Here is a 21,422-nt window from a genome sequence, read left to right as displayed (position 1 = left end):
GACACGTGAACACTACACATGAATATAGAAAACATACTATACAAGGCAAAGTATAAACATGTAATGTATTAAGACTGATATATAGTATATGTTTGTTTTTTGTACAGTTTCCTCACCTTCTATTAATGTATACAGTTGAACAATGTGGTTTTTGGTGTATTTCTGTATTTTCGAGTTTGTTGTACTTTATTTTCTGATACCACTAATGTAAGTTGTATATACCGGTACCTTCTATGGAATATAGGATTTTTTAGAGGCACTTTGACATTTAATTCTTCTTAAACTAAATTTGGTTTTCTACACCTGCAATAAGATACATGTTTATTTCCTAAAGGGAACTAGCTATTTAAATAGTGGCTTTTGTTTAAGATTAGGAAAACCAACATATCTAACAGTACACGTGTAACTTTAGTAGATATTAGATTCCAAAAGCTTGTCAAGCCTGTTTTAATCATTCAAATAGTAGCATTATTTGGATCTGATGCTGTTTAGATTACTAGGACCTAAAAACAAAATAAAAAATTAGTAGACCTAGAGTCCTTCCACGTGAACTGCAAAACACAAATACACAACATCTCAGACATTAAAAAGATGCACAGGTATTAAAATACCTTGAATTATTGGGTGCATGTTTTTCTTTTGTTGTTGTGGTTTTGGGAGGTTTTTTTTAGGGGAAGGCAGTGAACCCACAGGATACAAGCACTTTAAAATGTGTTAGAATCATCAACATTTCATCAGGTACTACGAAACGTGCAACATATTTTACAAAACACAGAAAGAACAGAGTTTGTGAAACAAATGTCTTGCATTCATAACATGTAGAATGTTTAAAATTAAAATTCAATGGTCTGAAATGACACCATTTACTGTATACTGTACACAATGTAAATGCTGGGCCCAAGTTGAATTTTGTTTGCAACCTTTACCCAGATTATTTCTGTATTTAACATACATAATTTTTTTTCAGATAAAATAGGAGCACATTTTTGTATGGGTGTAAATATAACTGTTTTTAAGGTCAATGGACATTTTTATACAAACATTAATTTATGGTGTTATAGGACTGAATTTATGCCAGTTTGAGTCTGTGTCATTATCGAGGTACTGTTTATAACACCTTCAGGTACACATGTTAAAAATCTGAGAAAACAAATACACCACAGATCCAAAATGGGGTACATGGAACCAAACACATTTTATTTCTTTATGAACATTCAAGACATGCTCATCATTTCTCAAGCATGAATGAATGAATGGTTATTTCACATTCACCGTTACATTGTCTTTGTTCAAAAGCTTTCTTTTCTATTAAGATAAAGCTGCATTCAATAGATTGTCTTGTTATTTAATTCACCATAGGGAAAGGGAGAGCGAATACAATGTGGACCAGTTTCCTGGTTTTATCTACACTGCTGTAGAAACTCCAAAAAGTAGCAAACCAACAGGACGTTACTATCTGTTACCATCTTTGGAATTCCTCTTGTAGAGGAGCGCACACATTTAACTAGAAATGTTTCCTGCATGTACATATATAAGCACACCATACTAAATCTGCTTTCGCGCAAATTCATGAACAAATGATATACAACTGAGTTAAATCTCAACAGGTATATACAATGCTTTATGATACAAAATGCTATGATCCACTTTAAATTCATTGCAACACCATTTGCCACAAGCTTGTTAAGGAGTAAGTAGCTTCACACGCTGAATGGCTTTTTTTTACATTTTCCTTTTTGAAATAATTTTGGTTCTGTTGCTCCAATATTGACTTATTATCATGTTTTCCAAAATTTTGCATTTAACTCAGTTTGAGCTTGTCTTGACAATCCTAAGTGCCAGCTCTGAACATACTTTCACGTTCCATTGAAATCATGTGACGCTGTGACCTTTCAATCCTCCGGCTCTCTCTGGTGGTGCTGGCTGAGTTGAAAGGTCATATTGCCACAAGATTGGACTTGAATGAGGAAGGCTGTTGAGTCCCGGCACTTAGGATTCCCCATTCTGAACAATTAAAAATGATTACAAAGACCATAAGATAATGAGGGGAAATGTTAAAAAAGAACAATACAGCATCAAATGAAATGACATTTGAAGCTACTCACTCGACCGCTCTCCAGTTTTAAGTGCTGAAGCCACTAATACTGTAAACCATCTACTAAGTGCCTGAACATGTTGTCTTTGGAATTCAATAGGGTCATATACTTAGTCGGTCTCTTAACATGACTTCATAATTGTATCATACTGTACAAGGCTACATTCTTTTATTGATGTTCGAGGCTGTGCTTCAGTTGAAGAAAGGTAAAATCCTAGGCCAAACTGTCATACTTTTACATCCATTCAGATAAATCTGAATAAACACTATATTGGTGTAAATGCAGAGATCTTAATTTGACCCTATTGCAATCCACTGTAGTACATTGTAAGTCTGATTGCTTCTAACCCTATATTAAAGATCACATTTCCATTCAGCATAAGGAAGGATTTCAATATTGCCCGGTAAAACATGCCTGAAGTGGGCATGTAGCTGGATTTAAGCGTGTCCAAATAGCTGTTTGCAGGTCTTCAACCCCGTCCCCTAGCATCTCAGTAGAATCACATAGTGTTTCCGATGAAGTGTATCATTGCATTCGTTGAAAAAGAATGGATGGTCCAGCTCTTCTGAACAACAGCAGCAGTCCATATAAAATAATGCATGGAATAATTGTTACTGAATTGTGGAAATACTTGAGCCTTTAGAAATGAACTTTTCCAGCAGCTTGGTTACTCTGTCCTTTTCTTGATCAGTTTCTTAATATTGGATTCTTCATCAGAGGCTGAAAAGAGGAGGACGCTGCTGAGGTACAATTCTCTATTACCGTGCCTTTTTTTTTTTTATTTAAGGGGAAAAGGGGCATTATGAATTATATGCAACACAAAAAAAGTCTCTGATAAAATACGTTTTTGTGAATGAAAAACAAGTTTAAAAGACAGTCAACAAATGCTTGAGTTAAGGCTTTCCACCCACCTTGGCAGTAGCGACGTCAGTTACACTAAACCTCCTTTCAGAACCTATTGGGACCTCAGATGATCTTTTAATTATCAATAAAGCAGAATACAGCTGTATATACCGCTGTATACAAAGGGCAGGTTATTCTCTAGATATTAAATTAAAGTTTTCTTGAGCAGTTTTAAACTTTACCTCTAGCAACCCGGTCAGGTTTTTTTAAAACTTAAAGCACACCCAAACACGTACCCCAAACACTTTCGGACCATTAAATAAGTAGATCTTTAACTTCAAAAGTCAATAACCCAGCAAACTCAACACCCTTTAAATACTAGACATACAAACAAACCAGCAGGGCTTACCATTATTGTTGTTACAACCACAGTTCGGTTCTCAATGCCGGAGGTGTCGTTGGGGAAGGGCATTTCATTCTGGATCAAAACCAACTTGTCTACGTCGTTCCAGTAACCTATCTGTTAGCAAGAAACAAATCATTAAGTTACTTCTAGAGCTGAATGTCTTTTACATAGGAGCACAAATGAGAACACACCAAATACCACTTTGTTGGAACAAATCATTTCAAATCAGCTTTGGAACAGTCATTACTAGTGAAGCTTTTATGTTTAGTGTTACAAAATGTATTTATTTTCACTGTGATGGGAGTGGTAGGGTTGAAACAATAATCGATTGTGATATAGTCGATAATTTGTTCAGCTATGATTATTTATTGTACTGAAAAATGATTATCCATAATCGTATTATCTGCATTTTATATTTTATGTAATATTTTTTGTTCCTGTAGAGGAGGGGAGTCTCTGCCTGTAAGCTTCCCCACATGTACATGATGTAATTGGTTAATGTATTAAAACCCAGTCTTGTGAACATGTCAGGCCATATGCACAAAGATATTGGAAAGAAATCCTTTTGCATACCTCAGTTGGGGGTGATAGTTATTTGAGCCCAATAGACAAGTTAATGACTGCTCCAGACATCTAAGCAGGGATGGGACACTCATTGATGCTGTAGGCTCATAGGATGAGTTTGTATAGGAAGCTACCAATGGTGCTTCTAAAAGTACTGAGTACAGACAGTATGGGATAAGCTCTGCAGAACAGAGCTTGTTGGGTGTCTGTGGAAACGGCGTCTCTTTGTTGAAGCGCCTGAGACCGGAACTGGTATTTATTTTAAGGATAATGTTAAAAAAAAAAATAATAAAGATTTTTTAATGACGGCCATGTTGAGTTGTTAATGCAATTACACTTTTAGGCCATTGACTTTAGTGACTCCCAGACAGCAGTCCTACAATCTTGCTAACCCATTGTCCAGTGGCTTCAGAAAGAAAATAGCTGAATAAAGCAGATTTTATACAGCAGACGATGATTTGAGTGTTCATGAAGAAATGATGCCGCTGTCACAGCTCCGGGCCTAGCTGAGACTTCAACATGGTTACAAAAGGCTAGGATTTTCTCAGCTGATTAATTTGGGCTGACCTTGCCCATGGAAGGCCTCTGCACTGCTGTTACACTGCTTTCCTTCAATGTGTTTTTCTGAAGACACACAGCATGCACTGTCAACAGTGATAGAACACTATCCACAGGATCTGGCAGAAGCATAACCCTAGTAGATTTGTTATGTGCTATAGCAACTGTCAAGCGATTAGTAGTGAGGCAGTGGTTATGAACTTCCCAAAACGAAACCGATATTTGCTTAAAATTACAAACCGAACGACACCGGCAAACGAGAAAACCAAACTGATACCGAAACCAAACTTTTTGTACAATGAAAAGGAGCTGGCAGTTTTAGCACTAAGCTGGCGGCATTTTCAAGGAGCTCATCACACACTTTGCTGCATATAGATGGTTCATATTAACAATAATTAATCATTTTAATATGGTAGCATAAATCAAAAATTATGACAAGCCCTACCTGATTGATTCAGACATCCCTCAGTTGGGATAACCGCAGCTTCACACTGGGTGTTCAGATGTCTAGGGCTGTTTTCATAAACAAACACACCCCAACTTAAACCTGTTGTTAAAAAACTGCTTCTCAAGAAGTGAAAAGCTGAAGCTGAACCGTCTCTTAAATTACTCTGCTTTAAATGAAATGCTTTTGTGAGCAGGTCAGTTTATTTTTATTAAGGTTGCTTCATTTACTGGGCATTTATTGAAATGAGTTTCATTTGTCTGAGTACTTCTAATGCTGCATTCTGTCAGCATATTGATTGAATTCAAGTTTAAGGGCCTTATTCATAGTCATAACCATATGTATGTATATTACATGAGCTGCAGTTCTACTCAGACGTGATTTCCACGTGATTTGCCAGTTTAACGTTTTATTACATTATTTTATTCTTTCTACATTGTGTCTAATTGTATAATACATTGGTATGAGTGATGCAATAACACTGTATTCAGCATAATTGTCACAGTTAAAAAAACAACGTGTGTAATAATATTTCCCGTTCCCTTGGCTGCACAAATGCAGTAAACTTTCATTTCGGTTTTACTGAAAACCGATTGGATGTCGAAAACAGCTGAAAGAGTTGATAAAAAAAACAAAACGATCATAACTGATTTGCATCCCTAGTGCAGAGAGGGCTAAACTACAGTATAAAGCTATATATTTTAACACAGAGTAATTTGTTTCCAATTACATATGGATTGATTCTCTTGTTAGTAGCTCCATCTTTTGTGGATGGTAAAGTATATGGGGACAGAAATGCCCACCCGTCTACTACCAGCTATAGAAAAGGTAAGGCCAGAAAAGAGGGAGAAAGCAAGTGAAAAACAATTTTAGTGGGAGGTAAAAACTCACTATGCTAAATATCTTGGTATTTAGCAAAGCTAATTACTCCGTGTCTCAACGTTTAAAATGCTCTTGAGATAAGTGTAGTGGTATTGTGTCTTTATGAAGAGCTTTAGTCACCCAATTCTAAAGTGTAACTAGCGGTTAACACTACTACTACTACTTCTAGGGGTGTAATGGTACCCTAGTGTAGCAAGACAATATGTATCTTTTATACAATGTGTATCACGATAAATTATCATTTGATGATGGACCTCTTTGTTAAAAGACCAAAAAATAAATGCGAGGGAGAGAATGTTTTAATACCAACGATAAAACACACTTATTTTTCATTCAAGAACCATCTGGTGAACTACAATGAGCCATGCTGAGCTTGTTCTTGTATTGCAAGACAGACAATACAAACCTCTATATACCACCCCTCATTATAGCACTTGTTGTATAGACCTTACATTGCAAGGTCAATACATTAGCCCGAATTCTTTATTTTAATAAAGCTTGTCTCTTAAGTTGGTCTAACTAAGTGTCTAGTCATTACTGTCTAATTACCTATTGTACATTGCAAAAACATTTTGCAAAACATTAAGAAAACCATACGCATTCTGACAAAAGGAGCAGAAGCAAAAGCACAGGAACAAGCAAAGTAAGGCTTAAGATTCAGATAAAGACTTGCCCGAGCAGTAGGCACTTTTACATACCCTTCTTGGTCCTGTATTTTTCAGTTCAAACACATCCATTGTGTAGTTTACCCTCCGCCCATAGTGGTCAAACTGCACATTTCCAGTTAATCCTTGGATCCGAACCTTGAAACAAAGTCCAAGCCATATACTAAGGTGAGTGCAATGTAACAGTTTTATGTTACCCGCTCTCTTCCCCGTAACATTACAAACTAAGCGCACATACTAAAATGAGATAATACAAAACACATGGCAGCAGCAATATAACGAGGTGCGATTAAAAAAACAACAAAACAAAAAAAAAAGTGTTAGAAACAACACTCATGAGACAATGAATAAATGTGGCCTCTGGATTCAGGCAGACTATTGCAGCTGCAATTGCTGGGTTAAGAGAAGTGGTAAATCCGAATGTGACCTCCAGAAACTGAAATTCAGGGCAGAACAAAAGAACATAGCTCCCTACATGTACATGAAACGCATTTTTGTGAAATTGTTATACTGAAACAATTGCCTTAGATATACATATTATTATACATATTCCATGCGTTGAGTTTTGAGTGGTTTTCTTTCCTAGGTCTGCAGTGCTGCAAAAACCATTATAGAATATCCTGTTCTAACAATAAACCCATTTTTTACTGTTGCTTCCTCCTGTGGGATTGTTGTTTTGTTAAAGTCAAAACACTGACTGGATATTTAAACGTTTAAGCTTCTGTAGAAATTCCTGGCACCCACAGGCACTTTACTCTACGATTGCCCTGCTCAAGGGGGTGTCACCTCTTTGTATTGGTTAAGACGTTCGATTGAAGAGGGTTCTACAAAGCCTCTGCCTTTTAAATTTGGTGCTATCACATTGATGCTAATACAGGGATGGAAATAAGACTCCTATTGTATTGCAGTTCAACCCATTCCAGGTTTTACTATGAGCCTGATTAGCCACAGTGTACAGGTAACAAGCTCAGGTGTGTCTTACTAAACTCAAAGTAAGGCCAGGAATGGATCAAACTGGTATGCAATGGGAGTCTTATTTCCATCCCTGGCTAATAGCATGGTGCCCAGTGAACCATAATGCTGACCCCTGCAGGTCAGAAAAGGCTATTACCTACCTATATACATTTTTGCTTGGGGTGGGGGGGTAGTAGTATAGCTCCCAGTCTTAAGGTTTTATGTTTAAATAAAACAACCGCATCACAGCACATAGGAGCTAGATTACTAAATATATTCCCACTGGGCTCATCAATCCAACCACACTGCTCACATTGATTCAGCTTTGCAAGACTTTGCGTGTCTGGAACGTACCTGCTTGAGTGTTCTCTCCATGTCTATCCCCTGAGCCCATGGAGCAGCGGGGTTAGCTAGACAATCCCCTGCATTCCCTCTCCTGGAAATATCAATCTTCTGTCTTCGGAGATTGCGAAACGCTTCAGCCATTACAAGCACTCCGTCATATGTTAATGCCGATGAGTACTGACAAAAACAAAAACAAAAAAATTAAAAAGCAAAAGGCCTTTCTTTATTGGGCCGGTGTAGCAATGTAACAGGGTGAGAGGTGCTTGGGGAAATTCATTGAGGTGTGGAAACAGTTCATCGTTTCATTTGTGAATTAAAAGTGTGTCTGTCTAAGACAGTGCATATAGTATTCAACCTGTCGAACATGGACAGCATTAGGAGACTCTCATACCTGAGGTAGTCAAGTCATTAGCAAATGGAAATCTCACTGAAACAATAATAAGGGGAGAATGAAAATAAGCTAATTAAAGAAATGAATGAAAACATTTACTATATAACAGCACATAAAGTTAATATGCAGCAACTTGTTGATCACTTTACACAGTCTAATTTTCCTAGGCTGAATACCACTGACTGTTTGAGTGATATTAACTGTTTGTCAAGTGAATATCATGCTATTCAATGCAAAGACAAGAGCCCTATTTTACAGATTCAACAAGATTCACTGACTTTGTCATATGTGCAGAAACAACATTTAATTAAAAAAGTCTCTCGCTTCATAACTCAAAAGCCTAATCTTTTCATATTAAAAAAGCATACTGTGTGTATCATTTCACAGAACACACATTACAACCCCACTTTCATTTGCTAATTAGATTCACAATATTTTCACAACAGGAGGAACCATCTCGAATGTATTAAATATGCAGAATGAGCACGGAAAGGAATCGTTGGAATATGAAAATCAGACAATAGTCATTATAGAACCAATAAGAACATAAACCTTGTATAATTCCCCCACATTAGTCATGTATTAGTAATGGCAAGACATATCTGTAGAACATCACTACAGAATTGGTAAATAACACAGGATGTAAACAGGTGCTTTATATTTTTTGACAGAATCGCCTTTTTTGACTTCACAGTGTACCAGGGTATCATAAGGGTTGTAAAGTCACAGAATCAATAACTAGGGTAGTTATTTAGGACCAGTCTAGGGAAGAATTCCATATCAAGGAAGCTGTATAAAAACAAACGAATACGTTCATAGTTAAAATACAATTGCCACATTGAGCCCATGTCAGTGACCAGAGAGACACGAGATTCGTGTGACAAGTTTTGCTTGAGGCACCCAAGCAGGCACAGGACTTGAAGCAGAAAAGCTTCCTTCTTATTCTAATCTGGCTTCCATGTGAAATGTGCAGGATGAATCACCAGAGTCAGAGCTGAATAGATCAGTGCAGACATTAATGAGAAGTAATTCTGGATGCTGATTTAAAGCCAAGGGACCTTGGATATTATTCCATGGCATAAATATAACAAATTATGAGACGTTTAAATGCCATTGTATTAAACAAGGACACATCTTGCTTATAGAGTTTAGTACATGGGCAAAGTGCCACAGAGCCATTATGTTTTATCACTTGTTTTGTCAGTATTTTTCTCCCACAGAAACGCAATCTTCAGCAACTCCTGCTGGGAATGTGTGAGCTGGAGCACCTTTGGAGTTAGTGACAACTCCTGCTGTGCATACTGTAACACCAAAGACTGTCAAAGTAGGGGGTCTGGAATTACAAATTAGCCCCTATATTTAGATTGCACAGGAGTTTAGAGAAAGGTCCCTGAGTGGCTTATTGGACGAGTTGTGTACAGGATGTGGCATGCAACCAAGGGAGTGCAGGTCCGTGTCCTTGCTGTGCAAAGTTGTCAGTCTTTGCTGGGTATTCCACAGGAAGCCCTGTATTAGCTCTCATAGTGCTACATATGACCCTACTGGTCAGGAACTTGGTGAGCTCACATTTGCCAGGCTGTCCTCGGGAGGTCGGTAGCTCGCTGACATCCGACGAACTCCAGGGTGTAAAGAGGCAACTTTTATATTCCTAAAAATGTTATACTGTGAGATAGAGTTATAAAGAACAGGAAAATACCATTTCTGCATTGCCTTCATTATTAGCTTTAACACCATGCAATTGTTTGGCATAGTCATTTTGATGCTATAGTATAACATTTATCCCGCCTTAGCTAAGGCGGCGCACTACATTTCGATTTAATTCATCCCACAGTCCCAGGAAGTACACAAGCCAAGGATTATCCTCTGACTGAACTAATTAACGTGCTAAATGTTTCCACAGGACATGATTTAATAAACCCTTTTATAGGGCAGACAGCAGCTTGGCGTGCTGTGAGGCTGTTTGACTTGGAATAATAATAACTAGAAGTAGAAACAGAATGCAGGAATGATTCCAGTTGTGCCTCTGAGATAGTTTGTAAGTTTAAAGGCTACCGATGACCTTTAAGCCTTAGATACAGGTTTCAGCAAGAAAATGGCTGAAGGCGTGTGTGTCTCTGAGCTTTTATTTTTTAATACCGTCGTAAAAGTAAATTGAATAGCTCTTTCATGGTAGGGCCAGGGTAGTTTTGATGTGGTGAGGCATCATGAGAACTACTCAAATCCAATTACGGATTACAGCATACATGTGTATGGGAATGCACCTCTATTGCAACAAAATCCAGCAAACTGCACCATAAGTAGGGAAGTGAACAGAAAGCAAGCAGTAGTCTCTATTGTTTTTTCTGTGTTCATAGGATTAACATTTTTGTGTTTTATCAGTCTTTATCCATTAAGACCAAAAGCAGAAAACCTAATTATATTCAATTGTGGTTTAATTGTGTAAAGTTTCATCTTTCAAGCAGCAACCTTCTGATATACTGTAAGTATTCCTGAATTATAAAAAGCTTGACATTTTCCAAGGGCTAGAAAATGTTATGCAGCTGTTGAAAATGATGGAAACTGTAAAGATCGGATTTGATAACACGCACTCCAAGCTGTCAGGTTAGCTCACCCAATAGATCTGATAGTTTTAACTATTTTGTTTTTCAGTTTCTTCTAAATGTAGCCATTTTATAAACACAGAAACACAAGGTGTTCTGCTTGTACTGATACCTGGGGTCTGAGGAGAAGCTGTCATGTTTGTTATTACCTTAAAACTAAAGAGGTCTCAAGTTCATGAAACCCTATCTTTCCAGTAACTCTGAAAGCTGGAAAAAAATAACCTGCATTAAGATTGTTTGCAGTTACATCATCTTTGCTGCTGTTACATACCAGACCCTTTATGTGTCTCACGTGCACTGGGTACCAGATGGCCAAGCTCTGCATGTTGCAAAACAAAATGGAACTGCCAGAAGGAATGGTATGTCTTTGCACACATCTCTGGCATTGTACGTGTGCCTGACACCCTTGATTATGAGCAGGTCACTGGTTTCATGTTTCAATGGAAATGTCAGGAAACCAACATAGTAGCTCCGTTCCTTGGTTCATAATAGAGAAAGCGCAGACCCATTGATGAAAGTGGACTCATCGTCAATAATATAGGCCTCATCAGTTCTTCAACGCACACCCCCACCCAATTTTTTGTTTCAATCTTGACTTGACCTCTATACATTCCAATAGCTAGAGACTTTGTAAACCATTGAATCATGTAGATGAACTGCAGTCTGAAGGGTTATGAGGCGATGTGTCCTGTATGTGGGATGGATACGTGGTAATATGAGTTCTTGAAAATGTACTACAGGCTTCACAAGGTCAAGCAAAAAACAGAAATTAATTAAAAAAACAAAATTATTATGCAAACGTACTGTTAATCCTTTATAAGGATATTTAGTGGTATATGTTTCATTATCATACAGGACACATGCATTTTCAACTTGTCAACACACAGAAAGAAAATAATCTATACCACTACTAAAGCATTTCAGTAACCTACATATTATACAAAAGTTGAATACCAGGATGTTTTTAACATATTTGTCTTTGCTGCTTGCATTTTTAATCAACTCATCCTATAAACTAAGTAGGTCACTCTGTCAAAATGATAACTATTGTAGTGAAGAAGGACCTTTGCTTTACTGAGACAGAGATGCCTTTTCTTTTCAGCGTCTTGTACAGAATCTTGCAAAATCTGCTTGTAAAGAATCTAATAGAGCACATCTTCAGTTTTATCCAACTAGACTCCATTAGTATTCTGCAGCTGTCATTCTAGTCAATTTTATTCAATATATATTAGTATAACATCTCAGAACGGGCTCGTTTAAATAGCTATTTATAAATCATTTCTCTAGAGAATGCCACTTTTAAACATGGTTCCTTTGACTGAAATCAAAGGAAGATGTTACTCGAACTTGTACTGTATGTTGTATTTTGCAGGTAACATCTTTTGGACTATAGGATCTTAACCTCTGCTTTTTGCTTCTGAATGATATGCAGCAGGACCAAGAAAAACTGGATTGCATTGATTTCCGAACGTTTATATTATACAGTCTACAGACTCCCAAATCGCCCGTCCCAGTCAGTCTCCCTTAGTTTAATGAGTACGTAACTTTGAATGTCATTGAAATTGCTTTTTTTATTCCCCTTACTATTTTGTGGTGTTTGCAATCACTGCGAGTGGTTTGGGGTTCTGTTTCTCCTAATCTATCTTCACCTGGCTTTGAGTTTGCTTTGAGTGCCAGGACTTTACAGCTTTTCTCATTCCATTCAAATGAAGAGATAATGTGACTTGCTCGCCCCACCTACTGTACTTATATATTGCATATAGACAAGAGACAGCAGGAGATGGTTGAAAGGTTAAATTGTTACATGATTTGAGTAAAACAAGGATGGCTTTTAGCCCCAGCACTTTGGATTCTCCAGACAAAGGCCAGGTACATTATGAGAAAAATTGCAATAACTCATTACTGGAGCAATAGAACCCAGAATCACTCAAATGATGGCAAATGTCATAAACATGTAAGGGAAATATAAAAAGACAATTAAAATGCAATTTCAAGTTGCTATTTAATGAATGTCTCCCGAGTAGAAAAGCTTTGAAAACTCGAGAAGCGGGGGCTCCCGAGTGGCGCATCCAGTAAAGGCGCTCCTCGCAGGATGTGCCCTATAGCCTGGAGATCGCTGGTTCGAATCCAGGCTATGTCACAGCTGACCGTGACCGAGAGTTCCTAGGGGGCGGCGCACAATTGGCTGAGCGCTGCCCGGGTAGGGAGGGCTTAGGTCGGCAAGGGGAATCCACGGCTCACCGCGCATCAGCGACCCCTGTGGCCGATAGGGCGCCTGTGGCTCTGCAGCGGAGCCGCCAGATCTGTGTTGTCCTCCGGCACTATAGGTCTGGTAGCATTGCTGTGGATCTGCAGTGCGAAAAATGACGGCTTGGAAGGAGCACGTTTCGGAGGACGCGTGTTTCAGCCTCCGTTTCCTGAGTCGGCGGGGGGGTTGCGAGCGGTGAGCCGGGGATACAGATAATAATTGGGCATGCTAAATTGGGGTGAAAACCGGGGTAAAAATAATTGGCGATGACTAAATTAAAAAAAAAAAAAAAAAAAAAAACTCGAGAAGCACAGAATGAGGGAATGAAATGAACTTGTAAGATCACAGCTGTTGTAAAGGGAATATTGCAACAGTAATATAGCAGATGTAAAATGAATAATTTCAACACAGGAGAAATACATTGAATTGCCTATTTTGTTAAAAAATAAAAATCTGTAAATAAGTATTGGTCAGCTACATGTAAGTAAGTCACACATACCTTTGGTGGGCTCTCTGATCCTGGATACTCCCTCTGGTCCAGCTTGTTCCAGCGCTGCATGAGTTTAATTACCATGGGAGTGTTAAAATCCACCAACTGAAATCCTGTTACGTTGGCTCCACCATGCATGAACCTCTCGAGTGAGATATCCTTAAAACCCTGCATGAAAACAAGCAGTGCATCAGGGGCAACATACACTACATTCCAGCACTCAGATTCAGAAGTTCAATCTGAATGGGAGGCTGATTTTCTGCATCTACTGTCTATATTCCCCACATTCTCTTAGGTCGGTTTGGTCGATCAGCCTCCACTCCCTCATCCACCACCTTGCAACAAGCCTTATTCAACGGGGGACGGGTGGATCAGCCACCAATCTAACAGCGATGGTAGGCCATGTCCTACCACACCTAATAAATCATTCCAAACCTTTAGAAGTGGCAGCCCCTGTCCTCCCAGTCCTAATTATGTAACTTCCTCTGAAGAACGAGGCCAGGACAGTCATTGTCTGAATTACTACCAGGTGAAAGGTTGACCTTGGGTGGGTATTACAACTTTAACTGAGGGAAACATGAACATGTAGCAAACTAAACGCAGTGTGGAGTAGTGGTTAGGGCACTGGACTCTTGACCGGAGGGTTGTGGGTTCAATCCCCAGTGGGGGACACTGGTGTTGTACCCTTGAGCAAGGTACTTTACCTAGATTGCTCCAGTAAAAATCCAACTGTATAAATGGGCAATTGTATGTAAAAAAATAATGTGATAACTGTATAATGTGAAATAATGTATAATGTGATATCTTGTAACAATTGTAAGTCGCCCTGGATAAGGGTGTCTGCTAAGAAATGAATAATAATAATAATAATAAACTGGCTGCCAGGTTCCTAAATGCAGTGTAACAGGTAGTGCATCAATAAGGCAAACATTGGCTGTATTTTTTTTAAGTGATACAAAAATCTGTATATTTACACTTCTTTCAGAAATGCGAATTTTCATGGAGCACTACATGTTCATTTCATGAAAATCATAAAATCTGTGATAACCGTGAAAAAAATACAGACGTACACATAACCCTTTCTTCTCAATAAAACATTTCGGTACTCTAATCCCTTTCAAAATAATTACAGTGCATTTATCATCCACAAAGCTCTCAAAAGTATTTAATACTCTGAGCGGTCATACAAAAAAAACCCCCAAAAAACGCTTCTTCCTTGTTCTAGTGTATTTTGCTGCCATCAAGAGATAACAACTACCGTACAGAGGAAGTGCAAGATTATGTTATAATCTTCGAGAGAATTAAAAAATGTGTAAAACAATGGTAGTATTCAAAATGTCTTGCTCGCAAACATTTAGGGGTTGATGTACTAAAGTGTTGCGCCTTTCGCAATGGTCGCAAACCGATTGCAAATGAGTCGGATCTCTAGGGTGAAATGTACTAAGCATGCGCAATGCTGTTAGCGACTTTTTAGGAAATGCTTTGAGCCAGCAGTTTTTCTTTGCAGTTCAGCCTTAGATGAATATGTAATTATGGGCATTCCTGCATAAAGTGGAGACAGTGCAAATGAGGGTTCTCAAATGCTGAGCAGTTGTGCTCAATGCATTTTTGAGGCGAACACCCAACTACCTAATTTTCACTAATAATCTTTTATTCGTATTGTACACCAACATAGCCTCATGTTTCACTCCTATGCAGATGACATCCAGCTCTACCTAAAACCTCTTAGCTTACATCCAAGACATTGATGCCTGGATGTCTGCCAATTTTCTTCAGCTCAACACCAACAAATCTGAACAACTTCTAGTACGATCAAAAACTCAACTCAAGAATCTCAATATTGCTGCCTTGAACCTCGGAATTGTCTGCTGCTGCCTTCCCCCACTGTACAAAGCCTTGGTGTACTTCTGGATAGTAACCTCTCCTTTGATGCCCAAATCTTTGTAGTCAAATCCTCCTTCTACCACCTCCGAAACATCTCAAAGGTCTGTCCCTACCTTTCCCTTCGGGATGCAGAGATACTCTGTCATGCATTAATCTCCTCTCAAATTGAATACTGCAACTCTCTCTATGGTGGTTTCCCGTCATGTGCCATACACCGACTGCAGCTGTCAAAATGCCGCTGCTAGGATCCTTACCAGGTGTAAAAAACATGATCACATTACCCACTGTCTTACCTAGCTGCACTGGCTACCTTTTCAGGATTACTTTCAAAATTCTCCTGCTTGCCTACATGGCCCTTCATCACAAAGGTCCAGAGTATCTCTCCAACCTGCTGACCCGCTATGTCCCTGTCCACAAGCTGAGGTCCTCTGACTCAGGCTTGCTTGTTATACCCAAGCAAAAGTGCATCACACTCGGAGAACGCTGTTGTAGCTTCATGGCCCTGACTCTATGGAACTCTCTCCCAGCTTTAGTGTGTGCAGCTCCGACAATCGCTAGCTTCAAATCAACAGCTGTTGCCTAAATTGCTATTTCAGGTTTTTTTACTCCATCTTGTTTGACACATGCATCCACAATGTTTAGAATTCACATCCTAGCCTTTATTATGCCTATATTTCATGTATTTGCATTGTTTTTTTTATTTTATGTATTTAATGTACTATGCCCTGTATGTAATGTATTATGCATTGCTCCTCGCTATCTTGTAAAGCACTTTGTGATGATGGTCCACTATGAAAGGCGCTATATAAAATAAATATTGATTGATTGATTGATGGTCACTGTGTCCTCCGATCACATGACCAAGCTAATTGGCTCGCTGTTCCACAGATGTCAAGCAGCTTACTGGACCCTGGAGATGTATGCTTGAGGTAACATGCTGTGTGGCCAGTAGGTGGCGCTGCAGTGCCATGAGGAGAAACAGTCTATGATTTTGGCCCCCATCCCCAAAACAAAGCTTCCTTTGGAATCCCCAATGGAGATTTTCACCTTCACACAGCCAGGACTTGAACCTGCACTCCCCTAATGTTATTATTAGTATTACTATTATTACTACTAGTTGTAGTACTAGTAGTATTGTGGATTTTTAGAGCTCATAAAAGATGCAGGGGCATTGTTAATAAATAAAAAGTCTGTCTCAACCAGTCATACTAAATCTGACGCTCAGAATTTACAGGTACTGTTTTCCTGTAGTAACTTATTTAAAATGCTTCACAGGCTCAAACTCAATGAAATTAAACTGCCAAAACAATGCATCGTCTGTTTTGCAGACAATAACAGGAAGGCATGCAGCTCCTCACGCCAGTTATCTACTCAGGAAATATTTAAACACCTGCCAGGACCATTAAATCCAGGTGGGACAGAATTTATTAGAGGAGTGAACAAATGCACTTTTCCTTACCAAGTTCGCCATGATGTAATGGTAGCCTTTGACATGTTTCCCAACGCTAACGATCTAAAAAAAAAAAAAAGGAAACAGAACAAGAATACATTACCATGCTTTATCACTTCTCACACCTTTCAGGGAATACATTAGCACAATATTTGCAACTTGGAGCACCATGGCACTGTTGTTTCTTCCATCAATTAATTAGCAGCCGTGGTCTTATGATAGATTAATCGACTCAGGCACAAATGTATGAATTTTAACTCTCCATTGCATAAGATGATCACAGCAGGAGAGCATTTGAATTAGATTATTTGATTTCAGACATTTTTAAATAATAAATGACTGCCATTAGAGGTACACACTGCAATGGGATAGATGGTATCGGAGGCACATTAATACCTTGAAGAAAATTCATCAGTTCACTCTAGTAACCTTTCAAGCTAATTTGTAACCGCACTGGGGCGACTGATAATGTATGATTCATTTATGTGGCACTGTGCCTCGTCCTAATTTGTTTACATAGAGTCAAAATACACGCTCTTCCCTTGGGGGCAGGAAGAGGTGTAGAAGGTTAGCTTTATTGTTTTTTTCCTGAAACGTTAATTAGAAAAGAGACTATACAACTTGCACAGGTATCAGGCCACGCAGGTTTCATTACTACTGAAATAAACGCTGCTACTGTTTAGATCATTTATAGCACATTTTGTGTATCATAAAGTCTAAACATAATCACTTCAGATGAACTCTCACTAACTATAAATGTTGTCCTCTCTAGGTGTGTGTAAAACTATAAAGAGTGACATATATCCACTATATACCTGTAGCTCCATTAATAGAAGGTCAATACACTACTTGTCTTTAACCTGCACCCTTTTTAATGTCACAAAACTAGTACTGAGCAGGTTAATTTAAGGAATCATGTTGTGTGTTACTCTTTTTGTAACATTAATAATTAGATTTTCCTTTCACAAAAAAAGACAACCTTGATAAATACAACCCTTCAGTTTGTGTTGGGGCTTCAGTCTGGTGGAATTAGGCTGGTAAAATAAACGTTAAGCCCAAAACGGACTTTGAGGCAAATTAAATTAACATTTGGAATAAATGATGTGGAACTTAACATAACATCATTAATGATTTGATTACTACTGAAAATGACATACAAACTCTATACAGTATACCGTCATGATGTCAACAAGTTTCCATGAGAGAGGTTTAGGGATAACCAGAGGAGCCTGCAGGTAATAGTTTAAAAAAAAAAATACATTCTCCAAATTCCAACAACAAATGAGACATTTTCTAAAGAGCCACGCATATTAATGAGCTAAACTACACGAATTCAGAACTAAGTGTCAAAATAAGATACCAAATACACTGGGCTGTCACATATATGTATTATGCAACCAGTAAATGATCAGCCTAAAGTCGGTGTCAATACTGCTCCTTCAATACATCAATCCTTGTCACTTTTATTTTCTGTATTTGAACACTTCCTCAGATATTTATGTGAGAGACCTCTGGTTAAAGGGCAATAGATTTTTATCCCTAAGGTTCCTCAAAGGTTCAAAGATCAGGAGTGCACCTGTGTACTTAACATAAGCTAAACTGTAATGGAAACACAGTCTTAATACTTTTTGTTGCTATTTTAGCATTAGTGTGAGACAAAGTATAAATGCAGTAGCCAAACTGATTTGAGTATTATTGTTTTAGGAATATAGTACACATTTAAGGCTTTTTAACAGAAGAGTAGAGGGAACTATTAAATATTCAAAAGCAACCAGATGATTGATTTGTCTTCTTATTAATGAACTCTTCTGAATATCTAAGAACGGACTAAACAGATTGGGCCAGGTGCACCAAAATGCAATGTGCACATTTTTTGGGGCTAAATTAATGTTCCGAGTTGTTTGGTGCTAGCTTTGTAATATTAAGGTACAATTTCCTTTTACAAAACATGGTACAAATTACATTTAGGCCTTAATACCTTGATAAATCGAGCCCATGGTATTTATTATCATGTATGTCTATAACGCAATAGAGAGGGAGAGAGAAAGAGAAACATACGGTACGATAGATACATTTAGACAGCAAAATGGATGTAAGGGCATGCATATGTTGAAACAGCATTAAACAATTAGAGAGAAATGCACAGTTAATAGAGATTATCCAACAGACAGTTTGGAAGATAAGATAACAAAAGAAAGGCCATGCAACATTGCTCCATCCTGACTATCTCTCTGAAAAGAAAGAGTTAAGCCAGGCATGTGTTGTTAATTCACAAAAGACCTGTGAGAGCCCAAGCCATGGATATTGAAGTATTTCAGTTCAAGTTTCTGTATGCCATGGTGTACGGAGGGCCTCCCTATTGGTATTCAGCATGTTAGAAGGGATAAGAGAACAAAAACTTCAAAGTAAAAACAGATCCCTGTACTTCACTGCAGTTCAGCTTTAACAATGCAGCACAAAGCCCTCGGTTTGCGAATACCATGATCTGAATAAGGAGTAAATAAACACCCCTCCCAGGTCAGCGCAGGGGTGGTAGCGGTGGGCTTAGCCTAAAAATAATTGGACATTACTAAATTGGGGAGAAAACAATAAAAATAATTGGAGACCACTAAATTAAAATAAATAAATAAATAAATAAATAAATAAATAATAATAGTCTGCCAAGGCTGTCGTTAGTTTAGACTTGCATTTTGCTGTCATTCAGTCGTATGAATAGCAGGTTGACGCTCAGGACCGATGAAAACGTTATGCTAATGAGGTCATTGTTAACCTTTCTCTCAATTCGTTAGAAACATGCCTTCATAGACGAAAATCGCTGGGGCTTAATGACGCATCTGAATTATTTCTTATGAATAGCAACTGCCGTTAAATAGGCATCTATGGACGAAATCCGGTCACGTACTCCTGCTTTCTCATTTTGACAGGCGTTAACCCTTTATGAATAGACCTCTGTGCATCATGATTCTAAATCATCAGCTGAATGAGGGCTTAATCTTGAACTGTTTCTGTTTTTACTGTAGCATGCTACGTGCTGTTTGTTGAATTTTACAAAGTCAAACCAAAAGTCCTTCAAAGAATTCCACAGTCTTCATTTTACTTAAAAGTAGGGAACTGCACCACTTAATTCTATGTGGTGGGTACCCTTCAAAAACACAAGGACACCCCAATATTTTACTGATATTTAGAGGGTGAAGAATCCTATTAAAGTTATTCTCCTATTTTGCTGTATTCAGTGCACACATATATTTCAATTCAAACAGTCTAAATGTTAATAGGCTCCCTCTTTTTAGCCTAGATATTTCAGCTCTTAAAAAGGACACATTTTCTACTCTCTCCAGTGGTCTTGCTTCAAATCAGTTATGGATAATTTATCAATTAACATCAAATAACATGTGACGAACCAAAAGATTTTCATCACAATAAAGGAGGACCGGTATCAATGTGGATAAATCTAACAAGAGATAAGGAAATTGATTCTAAAGCATTAGAAGCATTCTTCTAAGCAGTACAATGTGTTGTTAGATAAATGCTGAAGAAGGTCATCATATACGCTGCTACAGATTCTAGAACGGAACAGAAAAGTAAAGGAAGGACCAGTGGACTTACCTGTTCTAAAATGTTCTGAAGTCTCTCGGCTTCACAATCTATCACAAATTTTTTTTCTTGCCTCCGATCCAAATCTTCTAAGAGCCGCCTGTAGCTGGCGTCATTAAAATTCTCCACACATATGGCACTGACTTGCCAGCCATTTTGTCCTGCTTTTTCCATAATTGCTTGAAGTATGGCATACCCTGATGAAAGCAAAAGAAACAGCAATGCTCTTTGTTACACCAAAAACGTGTCATTTTATCTAAATAATGAAGTCAATAATACATTTTCATAAACACAAAATTCATTGAATCATTTGAAACGTTTATCAATGTGATCAAGGTTCCTCCAAAAGTCGACATGTTGTGATATTTTACATTTTAATATAAAAAGAACTGCATTAATATATGATAAAGATAAAAAAAAAAACCAAAAAACACGAGGAAGCAAGAAGTTTACTGCGTTAGGGTACAGAATTACAGATTCCGATCCCTGTTGTAGAGATGAGATGAGGAGCCTCCAGCTAGCAGTCAGTCTTAAGCATTTTTGCTACACTACCAGAGAATAAAAAATAAACATATAAATCATGCACTTAATATATTTTATTACATTGTGCTTAACAAGAATATGTTAAAGTGAAAGCATTCTCATTTAGTCGGTAGAACATGTTGGTAATCAAACATTTTATCAGTGACCAGACACCACAGATCAAAAGTTTATAAAAACAAAGTACAGTGGTCTTGCCTTAGAAGCTTTTACACCATCTACTCACTTAAAGGAATCCTAAAGGCATGAGACATTCCTAAAGCAACCCGACTATGATCTAAGGTATAGAGTGATCATTTAACATGAAACTCAATGTTATTGTAAATGCCGTGTTCATCTGCTTGCACTCTGAAACGATTACTATCTTGCCACCTACTGTACAAAGACGGGTCATTTACGTGTCATTACATTAGAGATGTATAGGGGGGAAGCAAAATGGCAAGTTAATTTCTTGCTATAGAAATATC

General features: G+C 38.0%; 1 protein-coding gene across 9 annotated transcripts in view; it reads right to left on the bottom strand.

The window, feature by feature from the left end:
- LOC117407459 (glutamate receptor 4) overlaps positions 1-21,422 on the bottom strand; it is an 88,586-nt gene that overhangs the window by 24,789 nt on the left and 42,375 nt on the right. For 8 of the 9 annotated variants that reach the window (XR_009329596.1, XM_059031146.1, XM_059031145.1 and 5 more), the window contains 6 exons: positions 20,428-20,612; positions 16,831-16,884; positions 13,497-13,655; positions 7,768-7,935; positions 6,493-6,597; positions 3,349-3,459 (listed from right to left, as the gene is read on the bottom strand). Coding sequence is in view for 8 of the 9 variants with exons in the window: in XM_059031146.1 (XP_058887129.1) it covers positions 3,349-3,459; positions 6,493-6,597; positions 7,768-7,935; positions 13,497-13,655; positions 16,831-16,884; positions 20,428-20,612 (782 nt within the window). In the remaining variant the exon portion in view is untranslated. Of the gene's footprint in view, positions 1-40; positions 2,817-3,348; positions 3,460-6,492; positions 6,598-7,767; positions 7,936-13,496; positions 13,656-16,830; positions 16,885-20,427; positions 20,613-21,422 lie in introns of those variants that run through there. The other variant, XM_059031151.1, reaches the window with a different exon arrangement.

Source organism: Acipenser ruthenus, chromosome 9 (genome assembly GCF_902713425.1).
Source record: "Acipenser ruthenus chromosome 9, fAciRut3.2 maternal haplotype, whole genome shotgun sequence".
In the NCBI taxonomy this organism is placed as follows: domain Eukaryota; kingdom Metazoa; phylum Chordata; class Actinopteri; order Acipenseriformes; family Acipenseridae; genus Acipenser; species Acipenser ruthenus.
Note: the sequence above shows the minus strand (reverse complement) of the source record. Positions and strands in the feature narration are given on the sequence as shown.